Source organism: Pristiophorus japonicus, chromosome 16 (genome assembly GCF_044704955.1).
Source record: "Pristiophorus japonicus isolate sPriJap1 chromosome 16, sPriJap1.hap1, whole genome shotgun sequence".
Classification (NCBI taxonomy): domain Eukaryota; kingdom Metazoa; phylum Chordata; class Chondrichthyes; family Pristiophoridae; genus Pristiophorus; species Pristiophorus japonicus.
Window position 1 is genome coordinate 48,719,759 of NC_091992.1, and position 15,120 is coordinate 48,734,878.

The window sequence follows — 15,120 nt, forward strand, 5'->3', positions numbered from 1 at the left end:
TACCAATTACTTTGCTATTATCCAAGCTAATTGATATGTCAACTGTATGAAATTATTGCTGGAAATGAGAAATATTCAACACTGATTTAAAAAATATATATACCCAGTATATCAGTTTTGTCTCTTTTTTTTTGCAGTTCACAGCAAAGTGTTGCCTACAAGTTCAGAAAAATTGCAAAGCTTCTACACAACTTCAGCCTATCTTCCTGTGAACTACAAGCTCTCAAATGTACAACTAGCCTTTTTCTTAAATAAAGCCAAACCAAGCCCACAATGGAACAGCACCAGCTCACTCCAACGCTTGGAACACTTTGTTGTATTTCAGACAAAGGAACTTCCAGTGGTGAATGCCACATTAGGACCTTTCTCCATGGATCGGACCCTCCCAAAAGATATTCTTCAGCCCATCAGTACATTGGAAGTACTGGACCGGTTCACCATGAATTGGAAGGTCAGAGCCTTTATTATCCAACAGAGGGTTCCCTTTAACCAGCCACTTGTCCAAGTGCTATTCTACGTGGCAGGCCGAGATTGGGATGATTTTGATGTTGTGGATAAGTTGCCATGTGCTAGACTTCATGCTTTCCGAGATGTGAGAGATATTACGAGCTCCTGCAGGCTGAGGGGAATCTTAGCCATGTGCCTAGTGCAAGTTGACTTGCCTCTTGCCTGGTTTAGTTCTGCCACTTCAACTCTGGGAAGAAAGAAACCCATGGATAATTTGGATATAGTCAGTGAAAATCTTCAAGTTGAACTCTATTACACCTTGCATCCTCCAGATGGAAATGGAGAATGCAATGCTGGCAGCGATGCATTTTCTCATAAAGGAAACAGTGTTAGGCAGGATGGCTCTCACCAGCAGCCTCTGCTACGTATAGGAAGCATCAACTTGTACCAGCCTCCCCAAGCTCAGTTAATTCAGGAGCACAGGCTTGATGGCAATATCTTCATTCGCTTGCCAGAAGGACCACTAAAACCTGGGGAAATCCTTAGTATATCTGTGTTTCTTACACCAAATTCAACAGTGGAGCAATTCACTCTGAGGTATGGCATATTTAATTGTTTTTACTTTAAAAGACGATTTTGAAAACCGTATATGAGTTATATATTAATTACTACAAAATTATGTAAATCACTTGTATTTCCTGAAAATTCTACCCATAATGTCAAAACGTAAAGATTACTTTTCTCTAATTTTCCTTCTTTACTGCCAGATGTTCATTCTGCTATGCCATCTATAATGTTATGGGTCTATTTGTTTCTCGTTACAAGTTGTCTTCTCATCTATGTAATCAACTAACAGTGGCAGGATGCTGACCATTTTTCATGAAGAGAAAAGGGGAAAATGTACCTTTTTATTGTATTTAAAAAATTAATGTCCAAAGGTATGCATGAGTTCAGTTATTTAGAAAGTACAGTGGATCATGCAACTCACAGGGAGATAGGTCTCTGATGTGTGGCCTCTCCATCACCTTCATCATCAAGGAGAATATATCTGATACTCGCCTTATTATGACATCTCTAGCAGAAGGTGTTTCAGACATCTATATATCATCAATTGACATGGTAATCTTAGACAACACTACAATCATGCACACCATAATTGTTACTAAGCTCGTTAAGCATATCAGGGCCACTGTGCTATAGTCAATGTAAATATGAGTTGATGCACTTTAACAGAAGTGTGATGCACCATTATCTGTCTCTGACCTGTTATCATTAGATAACTTGCTTCATACTAATGGAGACAGAGCTTGGAAAAATAGCTTCGTAAAAGAAAAATTGCTGTATGACCTACAGTCGCCCTGTGCACTACTTCCAGCCGGAACCTCAAATTGGAGAAGTAGCAAAGATTGCTTTGTGATCAAAAAGTTCTTGAAAAACTGGAGGCAGAGATCCAGTCGTATTTTCAGGAGAACCAAGATTTTGCGATGCTCACTGCTTTCATTTGGGAAACCTTATTATAAGCAATACTTCTGCAAAGCAAAGGAAATATTAGTAAAGATCTGGCTTTCGGGCACAGGGCCTTTACCTCTGAGGACAGTTATCAAATTTTAGTTAAGATGAAGTATGTACCTAATGCCTTATTCATGGATTACGTGAAATTTATGTTGTTCCATGCACAATATATTTAATGACTAGGAAAGGGAGGCATCTGGTACTAGGCAGCATCATATGACTTATCTCGCCAGCCCTCTTTGATGTCTGGCCATGTACATATCAGAATACAAGACTACACTGCTCATGTATCTGTAGTAGCAATGCAGTCTAGTAAGGAGTCCTCCCAGGATTCCGAAGTCCTGAGATGGTCTCTATGATCCCAAGAGACTCATGATAGCACAGCACAGCCAAGCACTACTACTCGGGTATCACCTTGGCACAGTATTAGAGTAGGTTAATGAACAGCACAGAGAGGCGACAGGGGTATCCACAACGGTAATAAGCACTTGATGTAAATAAATAAATATATATATTATATATATATATATATATAAAATAAAACCACTTTGTAATATGTCTCTTGTTCAGAAGTTGGCCTGATTATTCTGTTTGACAGGATGTTGGAAGGGCAGTTATTTCTATGCCTCCTGGTTGGACTGTTGCCTCATTAAATAGACCTCTTCAGAGACATCATCGAGGAAGAGTAGTCGGTAGACTCTGGTAATAGGATATTTCTTAGTTAATCTCTGTTGTATTACCCTTATTCTGCATCATTTTCTTGTCGGCCTTATCCTATTTGACACCATTAAAAAAATATGCATGGGAATACCTATAGTGAACCCCATAATAAGTACGCCAAGGGTGAGAAGCAAAGATTTCCTTGCCAGAAACTACGGAAAGACAATTTACAAAATCCTTTCTTAATCGCAAATCTGAAGAGATTTTTTTAATTGTTTGTTTTGATCAAAGCTGATAGTTCAGACAAAGTTTATGGGCACTGAAAGCCTGTGAACACAACCACATCTTTCAAGTAACTTATCCCTCTTTTCTATAGGCTTAACTTAAGTCAGGGGCAATTCTGTTGTAAATGGTGAAATTTTTGGGATAGTAACTTTTGCCCTCATTATCCAGTCATTTACACATATGCACCATTTTGGCACCAAATGCATCATCTTCTGGCAGCCAATTCTACCAGAATTTAGTGTGTTTTTTAGAAAGAATGTAACTTTGCTGTATGATAAAAATGCCTGAAATTACAGTGCCTTACGTCAGAACTGTGTAACTCTTGCATCCCAAAAAATGTTGGAGTTTCAGGACCAAGGTAAATATTCTGAGAAAGCTTATTCTTCACCTCATCTATTGCTCCATTATCTGATACTGCTCTGGCCATGTTAGCTGTCAAGAAGACGTTTGACAGGAAAAAGTGAAAGTACCTATTTTACACTCTTTGGATATTTGACTTGGTTAACTACATGGAACATTGTATGCACCTCTGTAGCATCAAATGACATGATTTCTTCATATTCTGGATGGCTGGAGGTACTAGACAAATCTGACTGCTGATCCCTGCTATTTACATTAGGAATGCAGCCTATGGCAATTGCTGCCAGTTTACACATCCACATGTATGTTCTCTGACGGTGACACAAAACGGATGGTATCTGATTGGCCGTCTATTATACGCAGCGCCTGATATTGAGGTGCTTCTACTAACTATTATTCTAATTTATCTCGTGAACTGAGAATTATCCAATTTTTTTTTAAAGAGATCACTATTGCAGTGATATTTATATGCGGGCTTTTTAGAACAAGAAACATTATCTGCATACAAAGCGATCTTGAATTCAAGATTGCTTTGTATGCAGATAATGTTTCTTGTTCTAAAAAGCCCGCATATAAATATCACTGCAATACTTGATCTCTTTTAAAAAAAATTGGATAATTCTCAGTTCACGAGATAAATTAGAATAATAGTTAGTAGAAGCACCTCAATATCAGGCACGGTGTATAACGGATGGCCAATCAGATACCATCCGTTTTGTGTCACCATCAGAGACAAATTACTAGACTGCATTATTTTATGGTTAATCTGCATATGTTCAGCCTGAATTGAATTTTCAAAGAAAGCATTTACATAGGCATATGTATTGTACTCCATGTTTATCAGGTAGCAGAGGTTAATGTCTAGGAGACTTTCAGTCATTAAAAAATACTTGGACAGCTGAAAGAGCCCTTTTCTTTCCCTCCGAGGCAAAGCTAATGTGGCTACAATGAATATGATGCTCCACCTAAACTATATTTTCATGATGCTGTCGGTTGAGATCCCTTTGCATCATGTCGTGGCTGGCTGATCCTATAGAAGAGGGGAGGGTGTGGGGGGACAGTCTCATTGAAAGTATTGTTCTGTGCCTCACTGCAAATTTGAAGTTAGTCTGAGATCACATGATTTATAACCATTCTTGTAAATGGATAGGTAACTGGTATTAATGTTTAAAACTGAGGAAGTAGCCACATGGCGTAACTTGCACTTTTAATTTAATAGAATAGGAAATGAATCATAGGATCAGGCTACAATTAGAGTTATTTTGTTTAACAGCTCAATTTTTGAAAAGAGGAAGGAAAGTCTAGGGAGAATAATTTTGCACAAAGTTCTCCCTCAGGAATTATATACTTAGACAATGTATATTAATAAAACTACCACTAAGCTTATGTTTGGTTAAATATCAAATTTTTGACATTCCATATCAGATCATCTTATCAATATGTCTGCAATAGCTCTGCTGATTGCAATAAGGGCTGCAGTTTAAGACTGGCCTGAGATCTGGCCTGATCTTGGGAAAACATGAAATTAGCTGAGTATGTAGCATATCCATCAGGTAACTTGCAATAACACTCAAGTTGGAGGGTGGGATATTGCATGAAGATTTTCTCGGGCCAGCCTGTCCTGTCTTCTCACTGTATAGAGTGCAAAGCGGCATATAGTGGGACATTGCTAGGATTTAAAATTATTCACTTTCAAGAATTTAAGGAGAATGGGGACAAAAACAATCATTTCTCTTTCCCAAAATTCATATCCATCTTAAAATATCTCATGAATAAAGTCAGTTTGGTAATATATGTTTATATTATGCTCCTCTACGCTTATTAGAATATTGATTACTTGATCTTAGAAGAAAACCATCAGAAATTATTTCCAGACCAGGTACTTTATATTAAAGGGAGAAACTTGTAAAGTATAAGTAACTTTCTAAAAGCTACATCAAATTCTAGTCGATAGTTAGACTTTCTCCATTTGACAATCCTAGCTTCTGTTGCTCTGTATTAATAAAAAAAAAAAATTGTGTTGATATCACAGTTTTTCTTCAGGTAAATGACAGTCTTTCAATAGTTAGGGAGTTTCCAGGAGTGTGTAGTATTTCTAGAGGTTCGTCATGCAGAAAAGTTTCAAAATCAGTGGCCTTACATGGTCATGGAAACTAGTTACTCAATTACATTTCTGATTTTATTCATGCAAGTTATTACTGTTAGTTTTCTGGTTTTGTGTGTAGATCAACTGTTGGAGTGTGCAGAACTGGTTGTTTGTTCTACACTTGGCACTGTTGACCAAACCATTTTTGACATAAAATCTGTCAAATTGATGTAAACCAACGAGAATATCTTTCTCCCGTCCTCTAATAATCGGAAAAAGTACTAATCCCTCCAGGCTATTTAATCCTGGCTTGACGTCTCGCAAAATAGACTCAGGGATGCTGAGGCACTGAAGCTTTATCCCTTTTTCTACAGCACTGATACAGTATTCTTCCATTGTGTTACACCATTCTGGTTCACGAAACTAAAATACATAGTTGAATAACATGATCACTGCAGTACATTGTGTTAAAGAGACAATGTTGTTACCCCACATTGGGCCATACGCCCCTTGATGCTAGTTCGCATAATGTGATCAGCACTAAAAATTACAGAAACAGACCATTTGGCCCTACTGGTGTATGCCGGTGTTTATGCTCCATACGAGCCATTTTCCACACTAACACCATCAGCATAACCTTCTATTCGTTTCTCCCTTGTACTTATCTAGCTTCCCTATAAATGCGTATATGCTATTTGTTACAACGACTCCATTTGGTAGCAAGTGCCACATTTTAACCACTCAGGTGAAGATGTTTCTCCTTATTCCCTTATTTAACACTATGCTGTTAAAAGAAATTTAAAAAAGGCACAAGTTAAGAAGTGGATGTTAATTTCAATATTTTGTAACTATTTGACGTTTTTAAGGATGAAGCTCCTTGTTCGACTTTCTGGCATTCGCAAACACATTTATTCCGATTCACTATTTTGTATTTCAAATTAAGTCAGATATGAGTGTGATGGATTTGGGAACTATGCATGCAAGCATGCAATGGAATCTTACCTGGCCTGAACGGTCATGCAATTTTAACTTATATTTACTGTACTATTGGGTATATTTTCCACTGGATGTTAAAGTTAATGATGGAATAGTAGGTTAAAAGTGATGGTAAACAGCTAAAATGCAGCAACAGTATCTGCTGCCAGTACTAATGCTATTCTGAGTTTACTATAATTTCAAAACGCTGAGTGCAAACATTAACAAAATCAGCTCATGAGTTGGAATTGATATGACAATAGGGCAACAACAGTCGCAGGTATCAGAAGGGGATTCAGAGTAATCCAAGTACTTTTGGAATTGGGACAGTACATCACTGGCAGCAGCAGATAGTGGCCCAGGAGCACAGCCTTCATAAAAGATTAATCACAGAAAACAAACTAACCCAGTAAACCCGCCTATCACAAAGAAGCACTATTGTGGCCTCATGGAGAAGCAGTGCCTGATGAGGCTCAATCACAAAAGGTGACTGTACCCAAGTGCCATCTGATGCATTAAGACCTGCAGAGGCAATCAACAATGTGACAGTGATGGCCTTCACTGCCCTCGACTTCCATATCTCAGGATACTTCCAGTTACCCACAAAGGACATGACGGGAATCAGCTGCTATGCTATTCACTACTGCATTAAGGATATTACTGATACAGTTTCACTGTCCTCACAAGTACAGTATATCAAGGTCAGCAATGTCATCAGCATCAAATTGAAAGGCAGCATAATTTTTTTAAATTGTTGGTTTTACCAAGATGTAGCCATTCATGTGCCTTACAATACAGGTGAGCATACCTGCATCGGAAGTACTACTGTTCCATCAATGCAGAAATGATCGGGCCCAAGTTTCGGTCTCAGTTGCTCCTGATTTTTTGGAGCAACTGGTGTAGAACGGAGTATCTTAGAAATTCAAATTCTCGGCATTTAGTTTGCTCCAGTTCTAGTCAGTTAGAACAGTTTCACTTTGGAACAGAATTTTTTCAAAAGGGGGCGTGTCCGGCCACTTACGCCTGTTTTCAAAGTTTCGGCAGTGAAAACTTACTCCAAACTAACTTAGAATTGAGTAAGTGAAGATTTTTGTACGCTCGAAAAAACCTTGTCTACACTTTAGAAAATCAGGCGTAGATTACAAATCAGGCGTAGGGAATGGGGGGTGGGTTTAAAGGGAAGTTTACAAACATTAAACACTTCAGTTTTACAAATAAAGAGCCATCATCAATAATAAATGATAAAAACATCAATAAATCAACCAATAAATCAATCAAAAAAAATTAATAAGAAATAATTTTTTTTAAAATCAATAAATAAAACATTTTCTACTTACCGACTGCAGCATCGGGAGCCCTCCAACAGCGTGCTGGGATGCCCCCCCGCTCCCCAGTGTGTCTCTGTCAGTGTCTCTATCTCTCTGTCTGACTCTGTGTGTCTCTCACTCTCTGTCTGTCAGTGTCTGTGTTTCTGACAGTGAGGGGAGGGGGAGGAGGGGGGTAGAGGGAGAGAGGGGGGGGAGAGGGAGGGATAGGGAGAAGGGGGAGGGGAAGGGGAAGGGGGGGAGGAGTGGAAGGGGGGGAGGAGGAGGAGAAGGGGAAGGGGGGGAGGAGGAGGAGGAGAAGGGGAAGGGGGGAGGAGGAGGGGAAAGGGAGGAGAAGGGGAAGGGGGGAAGGGGGGAGGAGAAGGGGAAAGGGGGGAAGAGGAGAAGGGGAAAGGGGGGAAGAGGAGAAGGGGAAAGGGGGGAGAGAGGAGAAGGGGAAAGGGGGGGAGGAAATGGGAAAGGGGGGAGAGAGGAGAAAGGGAAAGGGGGGGGAGGAAAGGGGAAAGGGGGGAGAGGAGAAGGGGGAAGGAGAGGGGTGGAAGGAAAGGAGAAGGGGGAAGGAGAGGGGGGGAAGGAAAGGAGAATGGGGTGGAGAAGGGGGGGAAGGAGAAGGGGGGGGAAGGAGAAGGGGGAGGGAGGCTGAACCGGCCGGGCCCAAGACTTCGGGCAGGGCCCGTCCCCAGCACCAGATTTATAAGTAGGTGGCGTTGGGTCGGGTCAGCTCCGGGGTCCGGGGTCGGGAGCGCGGGTCGGGCGGAGGGAGGTCGGGTCTGGGGGGGGGCGGGGGGTGGGGGGGGGGGGGCGGTCGGGAGCACGGGTCGGGTGGGGGTGGGGGGAGCGTGGGTTGGATCCAGTCTGGGGGGTCTGGCCCGGTCCTGGGGCGGGGGGGAGTGGGAGTCGTGTCGGGGTCGGGTCCGGTCCGGGGGCGGGGGGGGGGGAGCGGGTGTCGAGTCAGGTCGGGAGGAAGCAGGAGCTGGGCATGGGAGGCAGCCTTATGCACGCAGCCCCAGTGAGGCCATTCGGCCAGGGCTAGGGGCTGCATGCTTCGGGCCCCTCCCATACAGTTTTGGGCGCCTGGAGCTACTGCACATGCGCGCCCACTGTAGCGCGCATATGCAGAGGTCCCGGCACTGTTTTCAGCGCAGGGACCTAGCTCCGCCCCCTACAGCTCGTGCTGTGCCGCGCCCGACTCCAGAGGACCTGCAGGGAGCCGGAGAATCTGTAGGTTTTTTTTAGGCGCACTTTGTGGTGCGAAAAACGGGCGTCCATGTCGGGGCTGCGCCATTCTAGACACGGCCCAAAACTTGGGCCCGATATGTGGTCACCAGGAAATAAAATCATGCACATCAGGTATCTGAAGCAAATGGGTATGCTATTTTTATTAATTATGTCTGCAAGGTTGTGCCCCCATGATTAATTCCAACCAGCATCATCATCCATCATCATAGGCAGTCCATTGGAATCGAGAAAGACTTGCTTCCAATCCTGAAGTGAGTTCTTTGGTGGCTGAACAGTCCAATACGAGAGCCACAAACTCGGTCACAGGTGGGACAGATAGTTGTTGAAGGAAAGGGTGGGTGGGACTGGTTTGCTGCACGCTCTTTCCGCTGCCTGCGGTTGATTTCTGCATGCTCTCGGCGTTCAGACTCGAGGTGCTCAGCGTCCTCCCGGGTGCACTTTCTCCACTTAGGGCGGTCTTTGGCCAGGGTCTCTCAGGTGTCAGTGGGGATGTCGCACTTTATCAGGGAGGCTTTGAGGGTGTCCTTGTAACGTTTCCGCTGCCTTTTGCCTCGTTTGCCGTGAAGGAGTTCCGTGAAGGCATATCTATCACTACTGGAAGGCATGCTTTATATTGTCCAACCAGCATATACGTGCATTGACGTGCCTCAACATAATCCCCTAGATAACTGACAACAAAAGTGGTGTGTGCAAAAAGCCCTCAGTGATGTCATCAGAGGCGCCTACCTCAATCAGCAATATACCCTGGAGTTCCATGCTTACTGTGGCTTTTTGTGCTGCCACTTGTGTAGAGTTTTGTGGTAGCCCAGAAGTGGTGATGATCGGAGTGTCAGCTGGCATATCTATCACTACTGGAAGGCATGCTTGATATTGTCCAATGATCTCTATAAATAGCATGCTGGAGAGCAAGAAGTTCTACGAATTCCTCTGTAACAATATAGGAATTTTGACTTGTTGGATTTGAATAACTGCAAAAGGCTGTTATAATCCAGATCAAAGGTGGATCCTACTATCTACTATTAAATCTATGTGCGGTTCATACATGCTTAGCCCACCTTAAAGCCACATTTCTCATTGACCTAGTTGTGAATTGGATTGTGTATTTTACCTTATTACGGAGAGGATAGAGGTTTGTCAGCAGATGTTGAAATCCCATGGCTGCAGGTACTAAAGTGTTAAAACAGCTAAGATTGCAAAAGATTTTTATCATTGGACTTCCATTGCATTTTCTTTATAATGTCTAATCTTAGAAAATATTAAGAGAATCTGCACTGTTGCCATATGTCAAACTAATATTGCTGTTTTGATCCTGATTGATTGACAGCCCTATCTTCAAATGAATTAAGGGTTTAAAATGAATGGATCTTTCTATACTCTTCAATTTTTCCTGGCTTTCTCGGACATATTCAGGTCTAAAGAACTCTTGAGTGTTCTGCTTATTTATTTCAAGTGAAATGGCAGGCTTGAGGACAAGAAGAAAAGCTGAGTTATTATGGGAATCTTTTTCATTTCAAGGCAGAGAAGCTGATTTTTATTTACATTTTACTGGTACTATGTATTAGATGCCTAATATTTTTGCTGCTGTAAATTATTTTAGTGCACATAACTGAAAACAACTATTCAAATTTATGTGGATCTGATTTAGCACGTGATATTTTCAATCATCTGAAAAACTGAAAATAGAGAAAGAATCTCACTTAAATTCCAACACTCAACTTACTGTAGTGAAAGGTAATATAAGAAAGATGGGAAGAAGAATCCAGATTAATTAAGAAAGGAGGGAGGGTGATACCAGGTAACTGCAGACCTATCAGTTTAGCATCAATTGTGGGGAAGTTACGGGAATCTGTTATCAGAGAGTGGGCCCACTTTTGACCCACCCATTTTTTCGGCGCATTCACCGCAAATGCGCCGACTTCCTAGGGTGAAAACAGCGCCGAAAAGATCTCCCCGGATTCTGGCCGCTCTGTGGCCTCTCCCATGGCTTGGTGCGGTGTGGTCTGTCCATTAGGGGGCGGAGCTGAGTCCTTGGAGAGAAGTGAGTCCTCGGAGAGAAGTGAGTCCTCGGAGTGGAGTCAGTCTTCGGAGTCCTTGGAGAGAAGTCCTCGGAGAGAGTCGGAGTCGGAGAGGAGTCAGAGTTGGCCCGCTGACTTCCCGGACCGTGTTAGGAAAGTAGGACTTAAGTTTTATTTTTTATTTATTATTGATGGTTTTTATGCTTCTTGAATATTGTTGTGACAGTGTTTAGTGCTTTTCAAGGTCCTCTCTGCTTCCCTCCCCACCTCCCCCCATCTCTGGCTACCTGCGCTGATTTCTTAACTCTCTGCAAGGGTTTTCTGTGCGGCCATAAATGGCCACACATGCTGGCCTGAGTTAGTTTGGAGCAACTATTACCTGTCCAAACTGGCTTAAATGGCCAAAACGGACATAGGTGGCTGGTAATGCCCCCTTTTGGGAAAAAAAAACTAAACTAAAAAAATCCGAACTAACTCGCTTACATGGGCGCAAATTAAATGTGCAGAATGGGGATTTTGAAGATAGTCCAGAAAAATCAAGTTGCTCCAAAAAAAACGGAGGAATTCCTGGGCAAATTTGGGCCCAATGGGTCTGAATTTGCAGTCGGAGGCTTCCCGTGGGCAGAAGCCTCTGACCAGCGAAAAATTTACAAACTTATCTTCACCTCAGGATCCACGGAGACTTGCTCTCCTGGGCCTCTATGTGCAGACATGCGTGGAGGCCCACATATCCCAGAGGTGCTTGCGAATCGCGTCATGAGGGCCAGCCCAACCAATCAAAGAAGGGAATCCCCATTCATACTTATGGGGATTCCTGAATGGGAATCATACAAAAAATACATTTAACATAACAAATTTTAAAAATTACATATTTAAAATTAATTAAAATACAATATAATAAATATTTAAAACAAAAATTAAATTTTTTGAAAAATAAATTAAAATATTTTAAAGGGGCCAAAAATAACCTTACCTTATTGTACATGTGGTTTAATGTTTAAATGAATGAAAACAAATTATTTTTATGCTTTTTAAAACTCTTGCACTGGTAAAAGCAGGCCTTTCACGGGCATTCGTTGGGCAAATAGCCCAACACTCTGCCCACAGAGGCCATTTTCCTGGGGATGCATGCGATCTGTCAAGAGAATTCTTGACAGATCGCAAGTTCCAGGTTTTAGCTCATGCCTAAACCCAGAACTTGTGCAGCCCCTATGGGCGCGTGTGGACCTTGTATGTACCCGTAGGGGCCGCAAATTGCTGCCAAGAGTGACTGAGCACATAGGCAAGTATCAGTTAGTTAAAGAGAGTGTCAATGGATGTTGTCCTCATGGACCTCTGGAAAGTATTTGATAAAGTTCCACACAAGAGATTATTAGCAAAAAGGGAAGTGCACGAAATTGGAGGTTAACCTTCTAACATGGTTTAATCATTGGTTGGGAGGTAGGAGACTGAAAGTAGGGAAAAAGGGTTTGTTCTCTGGTGGGATGTGACAAGTGATGTTTCCCACTTTTGTACACTTTTCATAATTTCTATCAATGACTTGGATGAAGGAATAGAGTGTTGCATATCCAAGTTTGTATTACAAAATTAAGTTAGGAATTTGCAGTACATTGTGTGGATGGGAACAGGAAGTTATAAAGGGACATTCACAGACTAAATAGGTGGGCAAAACTATGGCGGTTGGAGTTCATTGTGGGAAGTGTGAGGTCATCCATTTAGGATGTGCGTAAAACAAATCAAAACATTTTCTTAATGGTGAGAGACTAGGAGCTGTGGAAGAGCAAAGAAATGTAGGTGTCAATGCATGCATCACTAAAAGCTAATGCACAGACATGTAAAGTAATCAAAAAAGCTAATGGAATGTTGGCCTTTAGCTCAAGGGAGTTACAATTCAAAAGTGAGGACGTTATGCTTCACTTTGCAGTGCCTTGGTCAGTGCCACGTGCTAGTCAGAGTAGGAATCGCAGGATAGCACAGATGAATACATGGCTTGAGCAGTGGTGCAGCAGGGAGGGATTCAAATTTGTGGGGCATTGGAACAGGTTCTGGGGGAGGTGGGACCAGTACAAACTGGACGGTCTTCACTTAGGCAGGACCGGAACCAATGTCCTAGGGGGAGTGTTTGCGAGTGCTGTTGGGGAGGAGTTAAACTCATATGGCAGGGGGATGGGAACCAATACAGGGAGACAGAGGGAAACAAAAAGGAGACAAAAACAAAAGACAGAAAAGAGATGAGTAAAAGTGGAGGGCAGAGAAACCAAAGGCAAGAATCAAAGAGGGCCACTGAATATAAAAGGGCTGCAGGAGGGGTCAAAACTAAAAATCATGGTTTAAAAACCAGGATGAAAACACTCTACCTAAATGCACACAGCATTCGAAATAAAGTAAATGAGTTGACGGCACAAATCATTACAAATGGGTATGATTTGGTGGCCATTACAGAAACATGGTTGCAGGGTGGCCAAGACTGGGAATTAAACATACAGGGGTATCTGACGATTCAGAAAGATAGGCAAGAAGGGAAAGGAGGTAGGGTAGCTCTGTTAATAAAGGATGATATCAGGGCAGTTGTGAGGGATGATATTGGCTCCAATGAACAAAATGTTGAATCATTGTGGGTGGAGATTAGAGATAGTAAGGGGAAAAAGTCACTGGTCGGTGTAGTTTATAGGCCCCCAAATAATAACTTCACGGTGGGGCGGGTAATAATCAAGGGAATAATGGAGGCATGCGAAAAAGGAACGGCAGTAGTCATGGGGGATTTTAACCTACATATTGATTGGTCAAATCAAATCGCACGGGGTAGCCTGGAGGAGGAATTCATAGAATGCATACGAGATTGTTTCTTAGAACAGTATGTAACAGAACCTACAAGGGAGCAAGCCATCTTAGATCTGGTCCTGTGTAATGAGACAGGAAAAATAAACAATCTCCAAGTAAAAGATCCTCTCGGAATGAGTGATCATAACATGGTTGAATTTGTAATACAGATTGAGGATGAGGAAGTTGTGTCAGAAACGAGCGTACTATGCTTAAACAAAGGGGACTACAGTGGGATGAGGGCAGAGTTGGCTAAAGTAGACTGGAAACAAGGACTAAACGGTGGCACAATTGAGGAACAGTGGAGGACTTTTAAGGAGCTCTTTCATAGTGCGCAACAAAAATATATTCCAGTGAAAAAGAAGGGCGGCAAGAGAAGGGATAACCAGCCGTGGATAACCAAGGAAATAAAGGAAAGTATCAAATCAAAGGCCAATGTGTATAAGGTGGCCAAGGTTAGTGGGAAACTAGAGGATTGGGAAGATTTTAAGCAACAGCAAAGAATGACGATAAAAGCAATAAAGAAAGGGAAGATAGATTACGAAGGTAAACTTGCGCAAAACATAAAAACAGATAGTAAAAGCTTTTACAGATATATAAAACGGAAAAGAGTGACTAAAGTAAATGTTGGTCCCTTCGAAGATGAAAATGGGGATTTAATAATGGGAAATGTGGAAATGGCTGAGACCTTAAACAATTATTTTGCTTCCGTCTTCACAGTGGAAGACACAAAAACCATGCCAAAATTTGCAGGCCACAGGAATGTGGGAAGGGAGGACCTTGAGACAATCACTATCACTAGGGGGGGTAGTGCTGGACAGGCTAATGGGACTGAAGGTTGACAAGTCCCCTAGTCCTGACGAAATGCATCCCAGGGTATTAAAAGAGATGGCGGAAGTTATAGCAGATGCATTCGTCATAATCTACCAAAATTCTCTGGACTCTGGGGAGGTACCAGCGGATTGGAAAGCATCTAATGTAACGCCTCTGTTTAAAAAAGGGGGCAGGCAAAAGGCAGGTAACTATAGGCCGGTTAGTTTAACATCTGTAGTGGGGAAAATGCTTGAAACTATCATTAAGGAAGAAATAGCAGGACATCTAGATAGGAATAGTGCAATCAAGCAGACGCAGCATGGATTCATGAAGGGGAAATCATGTTTAACTAACTTACTGGAATTCTTTGAGGATATAACGAGCATGGTGGATAGAGGTGTACCGATGGATGTGGTGTATTTAGATTTCCAAAAGGCATTCGATAAGGTGCCACACAAAAGGTTACTGCAGAAGATAGAGGTACGTGAAGTCAGAGGAAATGTATTAGCATGGATAGAGAATTGGCTGGCTAACAGAAAGCAGAGAGTCGGGATAAATGGGTCCTTTTCCGGTTGGAAATCAG

The 15,120-nt window shown here is 42.2% G+C and overlaps 1 protein-coding gene across 2 annotated transcripts in view; it reads left to right on the top strand.

The window, feature by feature from the left end:
* tmem132e (transmembrane protein 132E) overlaps positions 1–15,120 on the top strand; it is a 999,351-nt gene that overhangs the window by 277,495 nt on the left and 706,736 nt on the right. For both annotated transcript variants that reach the window (XM_070857286.1, XM_070857287.1), the window contains exon 2: positions 138–1,044. In XM_070857286.1, the coding sequence (XP_070713387.1) occupies positions 138–1,044 (907 nt within the window). The remainder of the gene's footprint in view (positions 1–137; positions 1,045–15,120) is intronic.